General features: G+C 48.9%; 1 protein-coding gene across 9 annotated transcripts in view; it reads right to left on the bottom strand.

Moving 5' to 3' along the window:
- TJAP1 (tight junction associated protein 1) overlaps positions 1 to 23,807 on the bottom strand; it is a 40,755-nt gene continuing 16,948 nt past the window's right edge. For 6 of the 9 annotated variants that reach the window (XM_032682125.1, XM_032682123.1, XM_032682126.1 and 3 more), the window contains 8 exons: positions 17,328 to 17,422; positions 12,735 to 12,893; positions 10,243 to 10,271; positions 8,960 to 9,121; positions 8,248 to 8,314; positions 6,408 to 6,515; positions 5,635 to 5,718; positions 1 to 3,938 (listed from right to left, as the gene is read on the bottom strand). In XM_032682125.1, the coding sequence (XP_032538016.1) occupies positions 2,622 to 3,938; positions 5,635 to 5,718; positions 6,408 to 6,515; positions 8,248 to 8,314; positions 8,960 to 9,121; positions 10,243 to 10,271; positions 12,735 to 12,893; positions 17,328 to 17,408 (2,007 nt within the window). In that variant the 5' untranslated portion in view covers positions 17,409 to 17,422 and the 3' untranslated portion in view covers positions 1 to 2,621. Of the gene's footprint in view, positions 3,939 to 5,634; positions 5,719 to 6,407; positions 6,516 to 7,749; positions 7,780 to 8,247; positions 8,315 to 8,959; positions 9,122 to 10,242; positions 10,272 to 12,734; positions 12,894 to 15,158; positions 15,213 to 17,327; positions 17,423 to 23,807 lie in introns of those variants that run through there. The other 3 variants (XM_032682129.1, XM_032682131.1, XM_032682130.1) reach the window with 3 other exon arrangements.

Raw genomic sequence — 23,807 nt, forward strand, 5'->3', positions numbered from 1 at the left:
TACTTTTAAAATAGTTTATTTCTGGTCTTAAAATATACATCAGTTTGAAAATCTCAGAAAAAAACACATTAGATACAGATTAACAGTCTGGAGTTGGGACACTGGAAGTGGGATGAGCTCAAGGCCCCAGAGCCAATACTGCTGGAGGTGGGCAGGAATGCAGAGGGCACCGTGCCCAAGGGGAGAAGGCTCTGCTCCTTGAGGCCACCGCTTCCTCTCAACCTCTGCCAGCAGCCTAATGCTGCAAAGCACAACTGTCTGGTGAGGTTCTGGGCACTCTTTTGCCACCCCTCCACTGTTCTGCTTTTCAGTCTACCTTGACCAAAAGCAGAGGGAGGCTGGCTCTGCCCAGCACCATCAGCACCAGCTGCCTCAGCAAGAGAGGTTTTTGTCCCCTGACCAGCATGCCAGGATTCAGGGGAGATGGGGCTGAGCCCTGAGGGGCAATGCCTCCCCCACTGCAGGCCACCAGCAGCCTCAGAGCCAGAGCTCGCTCAGTGAGCATCCAACCCCAGGTGACATCCATGAGGCAGGATCTGGCAGCTGCTGCAGGTTCAAACTCTCAGCAAAGCTGCAGAACAGAAGAAATGCAGCAGTGGAGCAGCTGATGACAGCAAATACAAGGACCCTGCCACCATGACTGGGACAGGGGAGATGAACACCGCAGGCTCAGAGGAGGCTCCCGCTCTCAGCACCAGCCTGTCTGCACAGGGACCAAGCAAAATACTGCAGTGAAATACCTAGTCCCACCTCACCACCAGAGGGTGGCAGGAAACAAGGTGAGTGTGTAGGCAGCAGCTCTAGGCAGGGTACACAAAGCAACCTACATAACTGCCAGAGAGGCCTGCAGCTCCCTTTCACTGGCCCTGGAGCCTCCAGGCTTGAGCTGAAGCCCTGGCTGGCCCCAGCTGCAAGCTGCAAGCCCTTTGCAGAGACAGGGTTTGGGGAAAGGAGCAGGGCCCCCAGGCAGCTCTTGGCTATACATCTGGATGTAAGCATACGAACAGAAGCTCCCTCATGGAGACCGGGGTGCTCTCCTCCAGCCCAGTGAAGAGCCCTCATTGTGTAGGGTGGGAGGACAACACAAACCCAACTCAAAAACCAGATAGCAGACTGAGGGCAGACGGTGGGGTTTGAAGGGGGTGTGGTGCAGGGAACTGGGCTGTTCTCTGCCTCGCACTCCCAGGGGAGCCAAGAAACACCAGAAAGACAAGAGCACAGGACAAAATTAAAACAGGAGGCCTGGGCTCTGTAAGCCCTCAAAAAAATACCTACATCTACAGACCTCTCCCCTTCCCTCCCCCCCAAGCAGACACTGAGCACAGAAGACTGAGAAGAAAAGTCACACAATATCACACTACGCTAGGAAAAACACACAGAGAGCCCCACTCAGAAGGGAAGGCTCCAGAGAGGCACCAGAGCCAGCCTGGAGCCCCCCAGAGAAGGGGGCGTGCAAGGAGACCCTGGCAGAGGGCTACTGCTGAGCCATGAGGTAGTGCATCTACAGGGAGCAGCTCCTCAGCATGCTGCCCTCGCATCCCTGCTGGCCCTGCACCAAGCCCTGCCCAGAAAAGCCGGTACCATCCTTCACGCCTTGCTTGCCTGGGGCAAGACCTTGTTCTTGAGTCTGGAGGGGTTTCTACAGGCTGGAGGCCAGGATCAGAGGGAAGCGCAGCTCTGATAGCTGAGCCTCCTCAACACACCCTCAACGCAGGCATCAGACCGGCTGCCAACGGCTGTGTCTGTTTATGCGGGGTGGGGAGAACGAAAAAACAATACACCCCAAAACCAAAGGCTTGGAAAGAAGAAAGAAGCCCACCCAAGAGCAAAGCATCAGCACCGTTCAAACAAAACAACAGCACAGAGAGCAGGGGAAGAGGTGTGAGGGAGGAGACACACAAACACAAACCCCAGGGCCCAGCAGGCAATGCCTCCCCGAACCACCTCAGCAGGCAGCACCCATGCGTTGCCTCTGTGGGGACCAGGTGCTGAGCCCAATGCTGGAAATCCGTAGAGGCAGATTCTGGAGAACAACCCCATGGGCAGCTGGGGAAAAAGAAAACCCAACAGAAAAATGAGATACCAGCAATCCCAGCACATCCCCATGGCACACAGCCATCCGCTGGGAGAGTCCTTGTGCCCCACTCATGGCTCCTGGGACTCCCGAGGAATCAGACGCCACCACACAGGCAGTCTGCCCTGTTGGCACAAGAAAAAAGAGAGCAGAGCAGCTGTGGGCAACCAGCACAAGAGCACCCAGGGCCTCAGGTACCTGAGTGGGAAGGGGGAAGGAGGATGAGGGTGTAAAGAGGCACAGGCACCAGGAGGAGGGGTACCAAGAACTAGCTCTGGTACAGGCACCAGTGTGAGGCTGTGGAGAGAGCTGTGAGCATGTCGGGGCAGTGGGTGTGCTTTTGCACACTGCATGTGCTAGTACTGTGGGTCTGAGGTGCCAGGGAAGGGGAACCTCAGCTCTTCCAGGTAGCAAAAGGAAGAGAATAAATATAAAATTTCAGAGCAGGCTCCCTCTGGGAGGAGGGTACTAAGGGAGGTTTCTCCCTCAGGTGGACTGATGGAGGCATCCCACAGCTCTGCAGCGTGTGGCTGCTTCTTGCTCTGCCTCAGCTGAGAAGGTTGCCCTGCTCCTGGGCCTGCGTCAGACTGTCCTTGCGATGTAAGTGGTGGACCCCCATTCTCTTGGGGCTGCGGTGCATCCGACCGAAGGGAGGCTTGACCCTGCCTTCTCCACTTTCCTCTTGGGCACTTCCTTGGTTGCTCTCCTTGTTTCCCTGGAGCAGTATTTCTCTTTCCTCAGCTGGGCTCTCAGGCAAGCCAAGGTCCACATAGTCCTTGTGCTTCTCTGGTGAGAGGCTTTCAGGCTCAGCACTGCCTCCACCGCTTTCATGCAACAGCTTCTGGGCTTCATCCTGGGAGAAATCTGTACCATAGTCTGAGGAGAAATGGCTCCTGCGGGCTCTGGACTCAGTGCTGTCTGTGTCCACACTCGAGTCCCGGCTCACGGTCCAGCTGCAGCTCTGTGCAGACTCCTCACCATCTGAGTAAGCCGAGGCTGCCCTTCCCAGCTCCTGCATAGAGCGGCTGAACCTTTTCTGGAGCTCAGGGGCTGTGTCACGGCTGAAAGCAGTGCGGTTCATCAGCACTCGCTCTGAGGTGGGGGGTGCCTTGTCCACAAACATACGCTGCCAGTTGGCCAGCAGGTCCTCCTCAGAGCTGGCAGAGCTGGCAAAGGCGCTCGGGATCTGGGGAGGGCTGCTGAATGGGCTGCTCTGGGAAGATCCGTGAGCTCTGGCTGCTTTGGGGGACTGCTGACAGGAACAGCTGGAGGCTGAACGGTGCCCCTCTGAAGCAGGGCTGCTGGGGAGTGTCCGGTGCCTGTCGCAGCTCTCGTCTTCACTCTGTACCAGGCTGAGGGAGATGGCCTGGCGCGTAGCATACGTGCAGTTGGGCAGGGGGCTGTTCTTTGGGATCCTTACCTTGTCCTCAGAGAACTCAATCACTTTGCGCCCTGGGTACATAGGATGGGGAGGTGAGGGAGTAGGGTATGGGCTCAACTTCTCAAAGGCAGGCACATCCTCAGGCGCACTTTCCATGCTACTCTGTGGCTTGCAGCCACCATTCTGCTGTTTCCCCGCATCTCCTCCCTCCTTTCCCGTCTGCCCTGAGCTGTTGGAGGCATCAGGAGGGGCTCCGCTCATGTCCACATGCACAAAGACATCCTCCGCCATGGGACAGCTGCCACTGCTAGACTTGGCTGAATTCAGAACCAGAGATTCTGGTTTCTCCAAGACTCTGGCGATGACTGAGGTGGGCACAACATCAGATGGTGCCAAGGTGTGGGCTGCCTCTTGACCAGTGCCTGCAGACTCCTGAGTGCTGTGCAAATGCTTATTGACCATATCCTGCAGCTCATAAGGAAGCTAGGGAAAAGGAAAAAGACATTAGAAGGGGGCTCCCATGCAAGCCATTTAGTTCCAAATAATCTCCCTTTTCCAACCAACCTTCAGGTATACTTTGTACTCCTTATCTTGACCCTAACATTTACCTACCTTGCCTTGAGAAAGCTATCTCTTTTCAAAGCAAACCTGCCCCATGAGGGACTGCCAAGGCTCTCTAGCTGTCACACCAGTCATGCTTCTAGGTTGTGGTTCACAGTCCCCACTTGGCAAACAGAACAAGAAAAGATGGCACATGGGCTCAGTCCCACATGCCTGTGAGCAGAGACAAGGCCCAGCCAGTGCATGGTAGGAAGGAGTCTATTGATCTGTGGAAAATCAGCCGGTGGTTGCACTGCAGTGACTCTACAGCCCCCAGTGCTGGGATCCACAGTGCTCCCTGAATGCGTAATTGCAGCCATGCTGCCCTGGCAGCCTGCCTGCAGACCAGGATCGATGCCTTCCCTTGTTCCAACCAACTCCACCATGTCACCCCACTTCCTTGCTCTCTCCATTTCAGAGAGGCAAATGTGGGGTTATTACCGAAGTTGCAAGACTGGGGCCTTGCCAGGGTGTAAGCACCACCCCTTGTCCTGAAAATGGGCACTACTGCTTTCCCCATCACCCTGCCAAGCTGCCCTCACCTTGGTCACCACATGCATGCACAGCATCAACTGGAGAGCAGAGGTCCCCAAGCCACTCAGTGGCATAGCAAGGTCTGTCCCATCACAGCCAGAAGGAAACTGCATCCAAAGCCCAGGACACAGGGCACACTGCATGACAACAGCTGGCTGTGAGGCAGGCTGTCTGCACAGCTGCTCAGCACCAAACCCCCTCCAGTGGCAGTCACATGGGACACAGCACTCTGGGGTGCAGAATTCAAAGCTCCAGAGAGGAGAGACAGCTGGGAAAGAGGTCAAGGTTACCCCAGCAGTAACTGATACACACTGACCTCAAGAGTGCTAATCTGAGACACAATGGGGGAGGGTGACATATTGGTCACCTGCTAAGTTAAAAAAGACATGCATGTGGTTTTGCTGAGAGGAACACAAGAAGGGACAGAGACTAGAGGTGTGGCAAGGAGAGAGCGAGAGTAAGGGCTTGAATGGTACTTTCAACCAAAGTGATGCTACTAACGTGGAAGACCTAAACCGCATCTTTGCTCATCCTGAGGGCAGGATGAGCTGAACTCCCCTCCCCGATACCGTCCCCTCCCACAAGGGGGAGTATAAGTTGGCATGAACTTCTATTCAGAAGGCCTAGAAGACACCCTGAATGCTGCCTCACACATTTCTCCTCAGGGAAATAAGCGAAGCCATGCCAGACTACTGCTGCTTGACTCCTTATGAGGCCCTTCCATGTGGCCAGGTGAGGAAGGGAAAAGGATGGAGCAGGGTAAGAGAGAGATCTGTCCTCCTGCCAGCTCCCAGCACACACCCAGCAGGATATCAAATTCAAGGTTATTGTGCTTTTTATAACAGCTCCTGGCTGAACTGTGAAATGGAGCTGTCATGAAAGAGGAGCTGGCAGAAGGTCTGTGCTGCCTTCTCAGTGGGAGTGGGAACAGAAGCCTCCCCCCACCTCTGAGGCTGACGATGAGAAGCCAGCAGCCCTGTGGAGAAAGCTGGAGAAAGTAAGATGCAGCCCTTCTTAACCCCACCTCAGCAGGATTGCTACTCACATCGGCAAACTTGTGGTTCCTGAAGTGAGACTTGTTACACTTGAGCAGCTGTACTGCAAGGTTACAGTCCTGTCGATAGCGTTCCTGCAAGAGAGGGCACAGGTGTGCAACAGTGTTAGACTAGTCTGATCTCTTATTCAAAAAGGTCCCACCTGACCAGATGCTGCTTGAACAGAAGCCAGAGGAGACATCTGATGAATTGCTCCTGAGGGCACCTGTCATTTCCCCCTCCCCACACCCCTGTGTATTTTCTTACAACTCAGCCAAGGTGTCCTTTTCAGCTCCAGTCCTTGCTCCCACCATATACTCTGTCTGAGTATCAGCTATCAACCCCCTCTCCCTCTGAGGATTTTAATAAACTCCAAAAGTCCCACCAGATTTGCTATCCCATCCCACAGCTCTCAGCCATGCCTGATGATGCAGACAGACTGGAGGGAGTTGAGAGCAGTTAAAAGAATCAAGCACTGGATCCAGAAACTTCTTTATTATTAATGGTGTAGAAAAGGCACCATCTCCCTCTCAGCTCCATTGGTTCAAGCTAGACTCAGGTCAAACTCTAAGCTCAAAAGAGCAAATACATCAAACCTGAAGATGAGTTCTTTCCTGCTCAACCCCTCAGACCCTTTTCTGTTTGCCTCCCTACTGTTGTGTACAGCTCCCACACTTTCATACACACTGGAGTAATTCACGTGCTCCTTTCCACTGATGACTTTGAACAAAGGAAAAGCCCCCGCCTCACACACTTCCACAGCCATTTGCAGACTGACACTTACATTGAGTTCCTCCAGCTTATTGATGGTGGTTTTGGCATCAAGCAATTTATTAGTGAGCTCTACAATCTCCCAGTCCAGCGTCTTGCGGTCCATTTCTGCCTTTTTAATCTGGGATGCAAGAACACCAGGTGTAAAACTCCCTAGCACAGAAGAACCTGGCTTCACCACCCACCTCAGTCCAAGCATAGCACAATGACATGTGCAGCTGGGACACAAAAAACTTCCAGACAGACAGATAAGGGAGAAAACCCTCTTCAAAGGGAAGGGATTCCAAAGGCCAAATGGAACCAGCCATTCTGCTAGCTACAGAGACAACAAGGTTGAGTTTGAACCTCCTTAATGCAGTATCTCTTCTTGCAGCACTAGCGTGTTTCCCCTCTGTCCTGGTTCCCATGGTGCCTGGTAGAAAGCTAATGGTTTTGTGCAATCAATCCTAACCTGCCACTCATAGCAAAGACCTCTGAGCTTGCGATACCCAGCCATCTTCCTTGAGGCAGCAGAACAAGAATACTGCCCAAAAAGATCCAGCCATCAATGCTGAATGGACAAAAAGGCTTTTTTTGCAGGAGGAAGGCACCATCTTGAAAGAGTTTAAGCCTTGGTCTAGTAAAGAGCAACTAAAAGGACCTGTGTAGCACCATCTGGAGTTCAACTAAAGCAGGCAACCTGGCCTCTTTAGACTTCCTAACAGTTCAGGTACAGAGCAGATAGAGACCCAGATGTAACAGCAAAGAGGGGCAACAGCTCCAAGCCATCACTGTCTCAAGAAGTTCTTCCAAACTGGCCAGGGGTGCTGTGAGGCTGTGGCCACCAGGGCCCAGCTATGTGTCAGGGATACAGCACAATGACACGCAAGGGGGTAGGAGAGGAAATACTTCCTGAATGTGCAGTCTCTTCAGGCACCAGCACAGTAAATAATTGAGTAATGAATATTAACCCTAGAAATTCACGTGCTAGAACCAAAGAAATCTCACCCTGGGCTACACAGAGGCAATCACCATCTCGGCTATTTGACTTGCCTGCTCACAGCCCAGAAGGGGAAGGAAAGGGAGCAAACGAGGCTCACAGCCATCCACATCTTGTGCAGTGCCGCAGCTTATGGGCACCACTTCCCAACACGCCATGCTCCAGCTGGCTCAGAGTCAAACACTCTTAAGATGGAGCACTGCAAGCTAGGACCTGCTGCATCTGTGGGCAGCTGCTGGATACCAGGTGAGCCCTTGGCTGGACGAGGGCTGGGGCCCCTTCATCTGGGATGGTATATGTGGGACTGACAATGAAACTAACAGGCTGAGACAGGTAAAGAGGAAAAAGAAAAAACACACAAACGAAAAGACGCAACTGCAAAAATCCAGCTTTGGCTGAGAGAGGCCTGAGAGGCGAGTGCGCCCAGCGTGTGCCAGCGGCAGCGTGGGGAGGAGAAAGAGAGAGAGAGGGGGAGGGAGAGAAAAGAAACAGCCATGAGTGTTATGAATGCACACAACAGACATACACGCACATTGGCTCTGCTCTGACTGCCCCCGTCCTCCCAGGATGACCACCCCAAGACTGGCTGACACATCCCTGGCATTTTGAGACGGACTGAAGCAACATGACGGAATACCATGCAGTTATGTTGTGAGGAACCAAAGCTCACGTGCACAACCAAGTAGGGGCTCAGTAAATCAAGAAAACAGTTCATGACACCAGCTAGAATGGGGAGTAGATGGTCACAGCTTGAATCTCATCCCTCACCCATTGCCACATCTGCTGGGTAAAGACAGGGCCCCTTTCCCCCATCTGCTTCCAACAAACAGGTCTCTTCCACCTGATTGCCATAGTGACTTAATAGGGCACTTACCAGGGCATGCAGCTTCTCCTCCAGATCTTGATTGGTTCTCTGGGAAGCAGTGTAGCTGTTCTGCAACCTACAGAAACAAGATTGTAAGCATGGGAATGGATCACAGGCACCTGGTCAAGTCACCTTCATAGCTGCCAAACAAACCATCAGCTCCAAAACTCCATAAAGGTTGCTGCTAAGACAACCAGGCATACTAGCTATGCCTTACCTCTAGCACACAAGGGCTTCCAGACCCCAAGTTACTGGAGGCAAGATGAAGCTGGCTGGGTGAAAGGATCTTGCAGGAGAGGATGTAAATTACTTTGGAGGACTCCTCTGAACTATGTCATATCTAAGCACATGACCAGTGATTGGTACTGATTTTTAACTGAGGTACTTTTCAAGTAAAGCAGTGATGTACTTTCTTGCAGCCATCAGTGGCTTCTTTTGCACATGTGGGTTAACCATCCAAGCTGGATCCTGCCTTACATGGAATAGATGAAGAATTCCCTGTTGTCAGCCTCTCATGCTGGCAGCATTCCTACACCGTATCCTGGAGAAAATAATGGCTGTGGAGCCTTTAGCTCCCCCCTTACAGTCTGGAGGTGCACATCTTGGAGGATGCAGCATGCTTTTGATTTACACCACAGGGCATAGCCTGCTCACACTAGCTGAGGGAGTCCTCAGTGGAAGGATCTCTAACTCTGCCCCTTTTTTGTTCTCCTTTTCATACCTACGGAATTTGTCCTTGAATTTCTCCAGTTCCTCACGGTTCTGGCCCAGTTCCATCTCCAGGTAGTCCTGACCTGACTCCAGTTCCCTCTCCATCGCCTCCATTTTGTTCGTCACATATGTCAGCCGTCGACGAAGCTCCTCATTCTCGTGCTGCAGTAGCCTGGGGCAGGAATAGGAACAAGGTATCACTGAGTTGCACAAGGGGTACTCCACACCAGCAACCCCACCCCACTGCTCTGCACTAGGGCCCAATGCCCCGCACAGGGGCTCTGAGAAGTCAGGAACTGAACTGTCAGGAGACTCCAGCACATGAAGCAAGAGCTGCATCTCTGTCAAGAGACACTCAAACTCTCTTGGAGCAGGGGCAAAGAAGCACATGCCACCTGGTCAGCCATGGCTCCCAGCTCCCTCTCAGGTTACAGTGCTTGGATAAAGCCCACTAGACAGATGAGCTGTGCAGCTCCAGTGTCCCTCACTGATGAATGAAAACCACTCAATAATTTATCCCAGTCCAGGTTAGAAGAGTTAAAAGCAAGAAGAGCAAAATCATCTTCTCCACTCCTGAACCAAAATCCCTCACACCTTTAATACATGGTGGAAAGAGGACTCCATACAGCCTTAAACCTGGAAGCAGAGGTGGTGGGGTGCATTTACAGATGTGACCACAGCTGGTCAACCCCACTGCAACACAAACTGCTCCATTCCTCCCCAGCCAGGACATGTCTGCTGGTCAGAAGTATTTCCTGTTGTTTTTCATTCCTTCGTGCTCAGCTGCTTGGAGAAACCCAGAAGCACAGTTTCTCTCTGGCAGTGCAAGCTTTCTCCTCACTATCGCCTGGAGCTCAGTGCTAGCAGCTGTTTATGTCCCACAGCACCACCAGCAAAGGGCTCAGTTCTCACCTCAGTCAGCAGCAGGCTTCTGCATACTGCTTCTGGTGGCTTACACCGGGACAACAACAAGGATTAAAAAATGCACTCCTATCTCCACCTGTATTAAAGACTTCATCTACCTTTCTTTCACACCCACCAACTCCTCTGCCTGCACCTGCACTGAGGTCTGTGTTCCCTCCTCCTCCTCCTCCAGGGAGACGGACATGCAAGGCAGAGCTTGGTAAGGCACAGACCAAAGCTCTGCCCACAGGGCCCCAAGATGACTGAAGATCTGAAAGGAGCCCACAGATCCAGTCAGCTTCGCTGTGCAGGTGGCACAGACAGGATATGAGGAATCAGCACCCACACAGTTGCAGTATGACAGGCATAAAGAGGGACCGGGACACTTACTTCATCCTTTCTGCATCCGTCAAGGGTTCCTGCACAGGGAAGAAAACAGCTGTGAGATTATTTCAGATGAGGAGTTGGTCTTTCACGCTATCCTAAAGGGCAGTCTTGGTTGCTAGACCCTATCTGTAACTCCTCACCTGCTCTGACAGGTCATACTAGGCTACAAGGATCTGTACACACATCGCTCAGACGTATGATACCAAAACAGACTGTGTGTTTTGGTTCAGGGCAGAAGAGCCGGACTAGAAACCACCATACAAGTTAGGTAAGTCTACCCTCCCAGAGTGTAATCTCAGCATCTCTTGTAAAATCATCACCTTAGCTGGTGTTTCAGCTTCCTCCACATCCACAGTTAGTGGGTAGCAGGAATCTCCCAGGCCAGCATACACAGGATTAAATTTTCACCACAGCAATCACTTGTGGGGCCCTTGAAGACCCACAAAAAGCACGAGAGAAAATCATTTGGGAGCTGAAAAATGTGGCTACCATTTACACCACCCAGACTGTGCTGTGAAAAAGGTTTCTTTCTGCAGACCTGAAACCAGCCACCGTAACTATTCTAGGACAGCAGAAGAAACACCAAAGGTCAGAAAAGCCTGTAAAAGAAATTAACGTTATGGGCAAGATCCCCAGAGATGGCTGGAGCAGGATCCTGCAGAAAAAGGAGACACAGAGCAGTGACAAGACCACGTGGCTCAGCTATTTTCTCTTCCTTTGCACTCTCTAATCCATGACCTGGAATAGCCAACATCCAGTACCCCATGATACCAGGCATAGGGCACACACGAAGCACCAGGAGCATCCCAGCCCCTCCTGACAACAGAGCTGCCTGCCTCCTGCACACGCCCACTGCCCCAGAGCCTAAAGGGCCTTCAACCAGCAAACACCTGGGAAGTCTGCAGTGGTGAGAACAGCGCCAGTTTCTACTTTCGTTAACTCCTGGGGCTAAAGGGAAGCTGGTTACACCCAGGAAGATATACCCAACCGGTAGCAGAGCCATGAGTGGCACCCCCACTAGAGAGCAGCTTCTGGTCATTAAGCACCCACAACATGAGGTCTGGGGGCCTGCTCTCACTTTCCCCAGTGGTATTACAGACTAGATGAAATCCAGGTGGGGGCTTTGGCCTCCGTGAGACCCCTGTCTGCAAGCCGGTGACCCTGGCACCTACCTTGTTTAGTGCCAGGTTGAATGAAGGGGAGGATCTAGATGGGGTAGGCCCCTCCTCCCGACTCCAGTGTGTTGGAGTGGAGCAGGATCCTTTCTCTGGGTAGTTCGGCTCCACTGCACGCTTCTGCCCAAGCTTAGCACACTGATGGTGTGGCTGTAATAGCCGTGAACAGGGACTGCTTTCATCCCTTCTGCCCTCTGCACTGATTTTCCATGAAGATAGTGAATGCTGCTGCCCAGAGGATGTCCCTGCCAGCCCCAGGTCTGCCAGCTGCTGCAGCTCATACTGACACAGATCTACTACCCTTCTCTCCAAGGAAAGTTTTCCCTTACTGTCCTTCCTCCCAAGGACAGGTTTCTTTCTTAGTCTGGTAACTCTCCCAGCTTCCTCAGCACACTTTCTCAGGCCCGAAGCCATTCCCAGTCCCTCACATTTCTTTTCTGTTTTTCTTCTGCTTGGGCAGGGGGATCTTTCAGTTGCATGCTTGGTTTTGACCCCTTGCAGGTGACCTTCCCCTTGGCCTTCTGGCACGGAGCTTCTGGGAAAAAGGGGAGAGTTCTGGTCTTGTGCTGTTCCCCTAGTCTCTCCCAGTGAGCGCAAGCGGTTGGGACTCAGCACCCGCTTGGTAATCTCATCCAGGAATTTGGAGAACTGCAGTTTTTCCTCTGTGATCTTCTCCCTGCGCTTGACAGAGTCAGCGGCACTGCTGCTGCTGTGCTCCAGGGAGCGCTTCTCCCCAGGGCTGAGGCAGAGCTGAGGATCACTGTACTTGCGTGAGCCATGGCCACGGCAAAGTGTCTCTACTGAGCAGGACTTGCATAAGCTCTCAGGACATGAGCCTGTCATGTTGGTCTGCTTCAGGATCCCTTTGAGAGGCAGGTGTGTAGATGAGACACGAAACTTCCTCGGAGTCAGGACTTCAGGAGGCTCTTTAAATATAAGTGAGCGTTCCAGGCTTCTGCTCTTGAAAGAGCAAGTGGGACGGTGTCTTTCGTCTCCAGACACCAGCACTGTCTCCATGCTACGGCTCACAAATTTGCTGCGGCGCCCACGGCTGCGGTTTGGGCACCGCTTCCCGCTTCGCTGCCCCATCTTCCCACTACGTGGAAGTGCTGGCGAGACAGTCTGGCTCTTGATGTTCAACTCTGCTCTGCACCCTGCCACTTCCTTCTCACTGCTGGACTCGAGGGACCACGATGAGGAGAAGTTCAGGTTGCAAACCTCAAACCCCTCTGCCTGCTCGAGCTGGCCTGCCTCGGTGTAACTAAACCCTGTTTGCTGGTGCAATGGTGTTAAGCCCTTTGTCACCCGGCAAGTTGTTACCTGACTCTGCTCAGCCAAGATCACTCCGTCCTGGTCGTCACGAATGATGGGTACCTCATGGCGGATTTCGCGATGCTGCGGGGGCGCCTTGCGGTAAGGCTTCTTTGACGGAGCTGTGCTCGACATCCTCCCACCTGCGTGGCTCTGAAAGCGGGTTACCTACCAACAGCAGAAAGTGCACAGAAGAGAGAGTCACGGGTGCTCCATCGAGCCCTATGAGTGACCCAGCAGGAATTCAGCTCCCCTGGAGTCCCAGAGCACGTCCCCATGCAGAGTGCTAATAGAGCAGGGAAAGGATGTAGCCACAAGCCTTGAGCAGCAGCTGCAGGAGAGGGAACAAAGTAAGAGGTAGCTGTGTCCTTCTCCCAGCCAGTGAGAGCAGAGGACTGGCACATCCTCTCCCCCCCTCTACACACGCTCACTCACGTAGTTTGTGTGTGTCCGGATTATATATAGCAAATGAGAACAGACCTCACAGCAGCATATTGATTAGGCTCTTTAGGAAAGGCCTTTTTCAATATGGAAACTGCAAGCCTCACAGGCAGCAGTGACAGCTGGAGCAGGAGTTATTGATCACGTCCTGTCACTGTCAGCAGGGACTATGTGGGAGGATACTTCAGCCATTAAAGAGCCCAAACCCAGAACTTTTTGGTTTACACTGGAGTCCCAGTGCAGCAGACCATAGGAGACTTGTCAGAAAGAGGTACCACAGAACTGCTCACTCTTTCAGAAAAGACAAAGATAACCCCCAAGTCAGAGGTGGCATCAAATTAGGGAACAATGTCATTGATGTTAGTTCCTAGGGCCAGATTTTGCAACACAGAACCATAGAACGGCCTGGGTTGGAAGGGACCTCAAAGATCATCTTCTTCCAACCCCTTGCCATGGGCAGGGAACCTGCCATGAGACCAAGTTACTCAGAGCCGCATCCAGCCTGGCCTCGAATACCTCCAGGGATGGGGAGTCCACAACCTCTCTAGGCAACCTGTTCCAGTGCCTCACCATCCTTAGAGTGCATAAGTGCATAGTATATAGACGTGCAGCAGTACCACTAGTGAGAAGATTAATCCCTTTACCCCAGCCATGCTGGGCAGGACTCTTCAGCCACAGGAGCAGTATAAGAGCAAAAAACAGGGTAGACGAAAAGCAGCTATCTTGTACACACGGAAGAAACACCTTTCTTTCCAGCTTCTGCAGTAGTGGGCAGGAAGACTTCCCTACAAGCAGTCAGAATTTCAACTACCCTATTGTACACAAGAAGTCTCAGAGATGCCAAGTAGACGCTGCAGAGCCTTTCCTTGATGACAACATATGCCATCATTCATAGTTGCCCGATATGTGGAGTAAATGCCCAATTCTCATTCCCCTTTCCCCTGCAGGATCCTAACACTGATCAAGCCTAGCATCTCTGCAATCCTCAGCACCTGACCTGCAGCACTTCGAAGTGCAGGACCCGCATCAACTCAGATCACACTCTCTCCCCTCTTCTATAAGCAGGGCCATGCAACTCCCAGTCACATACTTGGAGTCAATGGATACCACTGGGCCAGTGACCTATGAGACGTCACTTGTGTTTTGGATAGTGGGGTTTTACATGTTAAGAGTCTAAATGGAGCCCCAAGAATTCTCTCCAATTCTTAACCACTCTCACCTAGCTGCATCTTGTTGACACTCAGACTGAGTCCCCTGAGAGGACTGGCAAGTGTGAGGTGGCTGCACCAAGCACAGATTGGCTCCAAGCCATAACAGGCTTTACACTTCACAAGGACATGCGCAAACTGTCCTTCACCCTGCCATAAATAAAAGCTCGCAAAAGTTTCTCACACCTTTCCACAAACACAAACAACTTCCTAGGACTAACCTGTAAACCTCCCCCATAAAAACGCTGGAAAACTTCCCCTTGCTGCAGGTATTCCCTCAAGGTCCCTTCTCCTGAACAGGCTCAGTTTTGGTGCCATTGACAAGGGAAAAGTAGCACAGCAGAAGTGCACCACAGAAAGAAGGGCTTTACTGCAGTCTCTTTCATGTCAGTGGCAGAGTGGTGGCCACAGAGCTACACTCTTGCAGCTGGCTCCCAGAGTAACCCAATTCTCTTCTTGTACTGATGGGTACCTGTCATGGTTTAGTATTAGTTTAGTATTAAGTCTCTAATACTTTAGAAAAATCACATCCAGCATACTGAATCACATTTCACTGCATCCCCAAGGAAAACAGATAGTCTGATTTGCTGGGAAGACATTTCTTTCAAAGAGAAATGCTGAAAACCTGACTAGAAGCAGGTTTGTAAACACCCCATTATCAAAGAGGTTAACTAGGGAACCCTTCTGTCAATTCCCTACAAGCTAGGGACAGCAGATGTGCATGGGAATATCCCAAGCTGAAATCACAATCATTTCTCTAGTTCTTAAGGACGTGAGCACTTACCAGCCTGGGCTCAAATTTGAAGCCGCATGAAGCAGGGACACTCACTCAGATGCCCTGAAGAAGAGAAACAAATAGCTTAGCATCCACCACAAAAAAACCTTTGAAATATGTAAGGAATAGGGAATATTTATAACCAAGGACAACTAGATGGCCACCTCACTCAGGTACCTATCCAAATCCACATCGGATCTTCTGAAAGTAAAGAAAATGAACTTAGAATAATTGGCCACATAGCCCAGCATGAGCTGGAAAGGCACCTGGCAAGGACATGTTCAAGGCACTCAGGCAACTGGGACCACACAGACTCAAAAGGCATGAAGCAATAGCTTCAAGGAAACCTGGTTCCAGGAAGGACTAACCAAATCTCCTATAGAATGGGACCCCCTCCCAGCTGATCTTCCCCACCACTGCAGAGGGATGCTAACTGTGAAGCCTTCAGTACAGAAGTTTGGTAATGCTAACAGTTACCTCACTCATCCTCTAAAGTCAGTGCTTCCCACTCACAAATGAGCTGGCAATTATTACACTCTTGTTTAAGCCAAACAGTACGTCCTCATGCCTACAGCTGTGGTAACCCACACCTCTACTAGAGGAAGGTAAGCTACCCTCTGACTTCCATCAAGCATATCAAACCCTACCTTGCTGCTAATAGGCTTCTGTAAAATCTTACCCAGGCCACCAGGGACACAATACAAGTTCAGGAACAACCTTCTTCTCTGTTCAAAGCCCCTGCTTTGGGTACATGTACTGGTTTTGGGTACTGTACTGGTTTTGTGAAGGATAGAGTTATTTTTCTTCCTAGTAGCTAGAACAGTGCTGTGCTTTGGATTTGGGATAAGAACAATGTTGATAACACACTGATGTTTTAGATGTTGCTAAGCAGTGTTTACAGTAAGGAAAGGATTTTTCAGCTTCTCACACCACCCCACCAGTGAGTAGGCTGCAAGGCACAAGAAAGTGGGAGGGGACACAGCCAGGACAGCTGACCCCCACTGTCCAAAGGGATATTCCATAGCATATGGTGTCAGCATACTGAGCATATGCTCAGTATATAAACAAGAGGAAAAGCTGGCAAGGGCCACTGCTTGGGAACCGGCTGGGCATTGGTCAGCAGGTGGTGAGCAATTGCATCGTGCATCCCTTGTTTTGAACACTCTAATTCTTTCATTATTATCCCTTCCTTTTCTGTCCTATTAAACTGTCTGTATCTCAACCCACAAGTTTTACTTTTTCCCCCATTCTCTCCACACTGCACTGAGGGGTGAGCAGTGAGTGAACAGTTGTGTGGTGCTTAGTTGCAAGCTGGAATCAAACCATGACAGGTACCAACCAATACAAGAAGAGAACTGGGTTAATCTGGGAGCCAGCTGCAAAAATATAGCTCTGTGGCCACCACTCTGCCACTGACATGAAAGAGATTGCAGTGAAGCCCTCCTTTCTGTGGTGCATTTCTGCTGTGCTACTTTTCCCTTGTCAATGACACCAAGCCCTGGGAGGCGGGACAGGAGCGCAGGGTGTGGAGCAGTTGTACACACACAGGGAAAGTCAGATCGAAGGTGAATGGAACGGGCAGGCAACCAGGACCACGCAAACTCAAGCTCTGCCAAAACAAACTGAAGAGGTGCCCAAGTGCTGGCCTTGTCCCAACAAGCTGTCTGGCCCCTTTCCTTACTATAATGCTAGAGTCGGGTCTCAACTAGCACAGGGTAAAACAGCTTCACAACAGTATAACTGCTCTGTGGGGCAAACTGTAAAGTATGGGGGGGAAAAAGGAGAGGGAGAACGTGAACCTCCAGGAAGGACCGGGCCAGCATAGTTTCAATCTGCTTTTCCACCAACTCCCAGCAGCACTGAGGCATAACCACCAGCCACATGGGCTGGCAGACAAACAGAGGCTTCCAGGAACAGCTGCACCCATGTTTCCATTGCAGCTGTGCTCTGAACAAACATGCCAAAGGCCTCCCTGTCTCTCAGCACACAGTTCCTCAGGCTAAAACAGGACTGTCCTGGTTCCTACCCCAGAGGCAGCAACTATGCTACCTGCTATCTCATTCCCACTTACTTGGAAAAGATAACTGGATTTGAAACCTACCCTCATGATCTGAGAATTTCCAAAGACTTAAAAACTCACAGTGCCTCCAGGCAACTTTCCCTCAAACAAGGACTTACAGATGCAAAGTGACGACGTGTCCAAACATTTCTGGTCGCTTGCCTCCAAGTCAGCTTTCCCCTGTTAGCATCCAGCAGCATCTGGCCAACAGCTCCTGAAACATGAGAAAGGAAACTTGGTGTCAGTCACCTATAGCACAAAACATGAAAACAACCAGGCATGCGCAGAGCAACCCACAGCCAGGTGCCAGGGCACGAGTCAACAGCAAAACTGCTGCACCATCAGGCTGCTATCTAATGCCAGGTCCCTCCACAGTAAAAGCCCAATATCTTCACTGTATCCCAGAAAGGAAAAGTCTCTCCACTGAGCAGGATACTTGTGCAGACCAGTGACTGACCTTGGAAACGCAGATGTTTTTTCTAGATGGCTCCAGGGGTCCCTGCTTTCCCACCTGCATTCCCATCCAACACCAAGAATCTGGCCTGTCATTCTGCTCCAGTCACTCTGCCACACCAATCTAATTTTGTTCTGCAGATATCCCTGCACTGAACAGCACAGTAAAGACCTCCTTGCCTACAATACCTGAGTATCCCTTGCTACCACAGAGAGAGAATCCTGCAGTGGTTCAATTCACCACACCTCTGTTCAGAGTGGAGCAGATATTCTCTGCAGAACAGATGGACCTTGTGCTCCAAAGCAGAAATGGATATAGGTAATATCCATAAATAGAAGAAGGCACCAATTCTGCTCATCATGCTATCCACAAGCCTCTCTCTGAAGGAGGTTGCTGTCAAGTCCACATTATGACTACCCTGCAGAAGCTCAATTTTAGCCTGGAGCTACAGCAGGAGGCAGCTCTTCAGCTATTCTAATTAGCACTGTAATACAAGATGAAATTCAACCTCCTGGTTCCTTTTATCTGTCTTTTCCACCTCTCATCAGTAACGCTCCTTAGCATTTACAGTCCTTTTCCTAGCAGTCTATTGCCTGCAGTAGCTCCAATTCTACTCTTCTAGCTTACCTACTACTTCCCTACTGTAGTTCCAGTCTGATTTCTAAGCTCACTGGCAGTTTCAGCTTCACTGGAATGGCTCATTGAGGGCTACAAGGCTCACAATGACCAGCATGAACATTAGTCACATCTTCCAGGCAGACACACACGAACACACTAAGGGTCAGAAAACTGCAGTGTAAACTTAACATTTTGCTTTGTTAATGCAAAGAGCTAAGGATTCCTCCACCCCCTCACAAAGACAAAACATGCACAGCCTCTTTCCTCTTCACAGTGATGGAGTGCAGTGACAGTGTGTCCTCGTTTCAGCTGGGATAAAGTTAATTTTCTTCCTGGTAGCTGGTACAGTGCTGCATTTTAGATTTGGGATGAGAATAATGTTGATAACATACTGATGTTTTAGTTGCTACTAAGCAGTGCTTACACTAACTCAAGGACTTTTCAATTTCTCACACTCTGCCAGTGAGGAGGTACACAAAAAGCTGTGAGGAAGCACAGTCAGGACAGCTGACCTGAATTAGCCAAAGGAATATTCCATACCATATGGCGTCATGCTCAGAACATAAACTGGGAGGAGTTGGCTGGGAGGGGCTGATCACTGCTCAGGGACAGGCTGGACATTGGTCAGCGGGTGGTGAGCAATTGCATTGTTCTTCTTGGGTTTTAGTCCTCTCTCCATTACAATTAATACTATATTTTCCTTTTTTTCAATTATTAAACTGTTCTAATCTCAACCTACAAGTTTTACTTTTTTCCAGTTCTCCTCCCCATCCCACTGGGAGCCGGGGGGGAGAGTGACCAAGCAGCTGTATGGTACTTAGTTGCCAGCTGGGATTACACCACAACACAGCAGCAGAGTGCAGCTGCAGAGGCAGCATAAAAGCTTGACTCCAGTTGTTTTTACCAGAAAGCATCCCTCAGTGTAAAATCCACTTGCAGAGTAGCTACGTTCTCTGTGTGATCTGAGAATGGAAAAACCTTTACCGCACACCAGAAACAGATGTCATCCAGCACAGAATTGCTTGAGACAGTTCTGTGGGCCCTGCACAGAATAAGCAGCCACTTGGCATGCATACAAAACCACAACACTGCCCATGAGCATCATTTTGTCTCCAGTAACAAGAAAGAGTTTCACAGCAGAGAAAAAAAGGTCCAAAAAGGAATGCTTTGGACAAAAAGGGAAAGAACAAGAAAAAAAAAAGGCAACATTTTCAGGCACCTACTGTCTTCCTGATATTTGGCAAATCCCTTGAAGCCTGAGGTAGCTAATACTTAACTTTGGTTTTAGTATGCACACAGCTTCTGCCTGGTTGCTGTTGCAGCAGCTGTGAACATTCTCTGCAAAGAGGCAGAGGACTTGCAGGACTTGCAGGGTTTTCCTCATCATCACCTTCTCTTCTGTCGCCTTTTCTGACCTTATAAGCAGCAGTCTCACTTCCTCAACAGAAATATGGTGATTATGAGAATGTTCCTTATGTCAGGTACTGCATCATCTTTCCAGCCTTTTCCTCTTACAAGCAGCATTTCTTTAACTTTGCTTTTTATTCAGATGGGTAAACTTGTATGACTGAGAAAATACATTTCATAACACAATTGCATTTGTTTCTAATGCAACACTACAGAAAGATTCTGTAGCGGCTATCACAGTCAGTGTACTTCAAAAACCTGCAAGTGCAATACCCACAAGTAAAAAAACCCAAATGTCCTGTGCCACATATCTGATCACCAGAATTAACCCAGAATTTTCACACTCTGTGGGCCAACCTATACTCTGCATGCATATCCAATACAGAATACTGGCACAGCCTGGTTTAGGAGACAACAATATCTCCTCACCAGCATCAGGAGAAGCAGAAGCAAGAGAGACTTGTCCAGCTATCTTCCTGTGCTGATGGATAAAGGCAACCGTAGCTTTCACAATCTCAAGCCAGACTTTGTGAGAAGCTACTGCAGTAAGCCTGACCAAGACAACTAATCCATGAGATGGATGATGCAATAACTGCATCAAGGGATGTCTCTCCAGGACAGAAAAGCAAGCTTTGTGAAGTTAAAAAAAAAGCATCTGTAGATTGCTGGTGTTGGGTACAACGGGAAAGGACTGTAAGGTTATCAAAGGGCACTTTAACATCTAAAAAGAGAGATCTTTTCATTCAGAGAAGGCATCTCAAAAGAATGTTCAGATCCATTTTGCTGCTGGCTTCTTTGAAGCTCATTTTAAAAGAAAAGGATGACAGCTCCTACTGCAGAGACTCACATCACAGTTCTGCTTATATGTTAGTGCTCACGATTCAGATCTGAGTAATAGCATTATAGTGACTCTTGGATTAAAATTGAGTTTCAGAAGGATTATTGCTCATTCCTTCTTTTCCATACCAATTAACCTTGACTGTTAGGCAGAAACCTCTGTTGCCTGCATGGGAACAATTCCAAGAGCTAACAGGAAAAAGGGATCAGGCTAGCTATTGAACAACAGTCTATGTAACAAGCTCTACTTAACACCTAACATTTCCAAAGAAAATGAAATCCCTGGACTCCGCTTGTACATAGTTCTTGTTGAATGGAAATACCACAGGACATATCATGTATCTGTCATATCCATTGCACCATCCAGAATTCTCTTAAAAGTTATCGGAATCACACTTTTCTTACAGTCCTGTTCCCTCCTTCCACAATCCAAAGATCTCAGTCCCCCTAATTCAACTGCACTCCATACCCTTAACTATGCATTTTATGATCTACTCTTTGCTAAGGTAAGAGCAGCTTAGCTTTTCTAACCCTTTTATAAAAGCCAGGACAGGTCAACATTGCCCAAGAAACACTAACATTGCTAACACGTAACTGGAATAGAATGCAACAGCTGATTAACATCTGAACAGGAACAGGGCAGGAAGCAAAGGACCCAAATTCAATCCCCAGAAGGAATGTTAATGGAGAATAAAAATACCCCGGGGAGATTTTGACCAGGAAATGAACACTAGCTTTCTAATGCATATAAAAGCATAGAAACATCTTTAGGGGCTACACCTGAAATTGTACAAGAACCAGCTCAGCAAAAGGTCATTTACCAAGTTACCTTTAGCAGGGACAGCTACGTTGAGGGCTAATGACAACTTCTCATTCAGAAACGCTGACATACCAGAAGGCTGTTAAATTTGTTCAGTGATCCTGTTAGCTTGATCTCTTTAGTTTGTTCAGTGATCCTTTCAACTTCACAAGGTAGTTTAGGCTACAAGCTTTCGGAGTCTCTTCATCTTTGTGCTCTGGGTTTTATCTCCTTCCCCACTCTGTCTTTGTAACTGTGTTCTTTCTTTTAAGATCTTCCATGGGAAGAATTCTGCAGTATATTGCTCAGATATTTAAAGAAAAAGCAAATCTTGATGCCCTAACAACATGTATCTGGCAAAAAGCTGATAGATCACATGAGGTAAATTTGGGAGTCATGGCCTAAAACTTTCTCAAGCACAAACAAGGGAATGGCTACAAGTAAACATTTGAAGAAAAGTGAAAGAGGTAGATTTCTGTAGAAAATCAACATGCAGGAATTCCCTTCCCAGATCTCTGTCATCTCCTGCGCTGTGCAGGAGAGGAAGAAAAGGGGAAAAATCATACATTACCTTCCTAGAGCATAAAATCAAAACGCATTTAATAAGGACAAGATAAAAACAGCTTGAATTTTTCAACCACTAAGAGGCAGACTCTCAGCCCCTCTAAGTATTCCCTAAGTCTCACACAAATCCCAGCAATTAATATCACCACTCCTCTTGTTTCAGCCTTTGGTTCAGAAGTTCTGGGAAAACTACAGTCTCCAGCTCTTCAGTGCCAGGGACTGAATGTCACCAAGTTGTCCCTCTAGCAGAGACATAGTAATGCCAGAGAATACTCCATTACTGGAGCATTTAACTATGTGCTTCCCTCAATCTGCTCTCTAAAACATCCCCTCTGTCTACGAGTCTCAGAGATGCACAGATGGCTAACACACTATGCAGTATCTACACAGCAGGACAATGGAGCAGAGCATATTATTTGCATTATTTACAGAGGACAGATGGACAAGTTTCTGCAGTGACCTAGCCTACAGAGCATCTGCAGTGTTCAGGAGGCGTTAAGTCCAGTCCTGATGCTTGCAGGTGCTGACAAAAGCAAACGTAAAAAAATAAACCAGCTGTTTACAGCAGCCAGCTTTATGCTGAAATGTTATCACTCTTGCAGAGTAATTCACGTGCCAGTTTTGTTCCCATAGAGCCTTTACCCATAAGCAGAAAACACAAGATGTATTGACTAGATTTATCCTTTTCAACAAGCAAGAGAACTGACATCTGCGGTACTCCTTCCTCTGCCATAAGTTTTGTATGGATGTAAGTCAACACATCTAGCAGGCAGCACATACTGGGGGGAGACAGAATCAGTGAACAGAATCAAAATTGGGTAAAATTTATTTCAAGCTCTGCTTAGCTGTAGAAAAGTCCAGCTCAAACTTGCTCAGTCATCTGAATCTTTTGGATTAATTAACAAATAAAAATTTGTTAAAAGTTTTAAGATGTTGCTTTTGCTGTCTAAACAGCACACTAACCAAGTCTGCAGCCACTTTTATTGGTCAGCCAAGGAGGAAACTTAACATCTCAGGGGTCTCACATCTGTTCTGGACAGGAAAAAGCCTAATTTATAAGGAGGAGTGATCTACTTCAATCAAACGCTTATAGATAAGAATGACCAAGTTGTACAAATGTTCGCAATGATCAGTTTGCCCATCCTCCACCAACATGGACCACAACAGGCTCTTTCATTCCATGATCACATGGCTGCAGCCAAACATGACAGACTGTTCAGCAAGTAATAAAAAGGATCAGCTTTTTCCCCAAGGTCTTGTCTACATATACATTGTACTAAATTAAATTGACTTAGAAAATAACATAAAACAGTATAACGCTCCTGGGCAAATGTTCTTAATTCAGTTTAAGAGCACTTTACATTGAAACAAGTTAAATAGATAGATACAAGACACAAACTAAATTAAGGATGCCTATACAAGAATGCTGCACTAATATAATCACAGCTGTTTCTAATCTGATTAAGTTAAATCAGTATAATTTCCCTGCAATGGCAAAATCCTTACCGATATTGAAATTAACCCTTTTTTGCCCCTTTCTACTTCCAAAGTGTGTTTTTCTGGATTTTGTGTTTAGTTTTTTTTTCTTCAAAAAACCCCACAAAAAACCAAAATCACGACAGTGTGACACCTCTCTCTCAGAATCAAAATAAGCTAACTACACCTCACAAGGTATATTAAGGTACTAAAGGTATTGACATTTATGTGTCTTGAAAGTTTTATTAATCCTATGCCAAATAAACATCGTAACAGTGTTCGGACCAGCATAACATAATATTTTCTCTACTTTCCCCAAGCAAGATAGGAAGAGTGATCACAAATACTTGTGCTGTACCCTGCTTTCCATACGCCCACACAGCTTTTGCTTACTGATGTCCAACACACCTGGAGCAGTTCCGGGAAGACAATGTTCCCCACTTG

This window comes from Chiroxiphia lanceolata, chromosome 3, assembly GCF_009829145.1.
Source record: "Chiroxiphia lanceolata isolate bChiLan1 chromosome 3, bChiLan1.pri, whole genome shotgun sequence".
NCBI classification, from domain to species: Eukaryota; Metazoa; Chordata; class Aves; order Passeriformes; family Pipridae; genus Chiroxiphia; species Chiroxiphia lanceolata.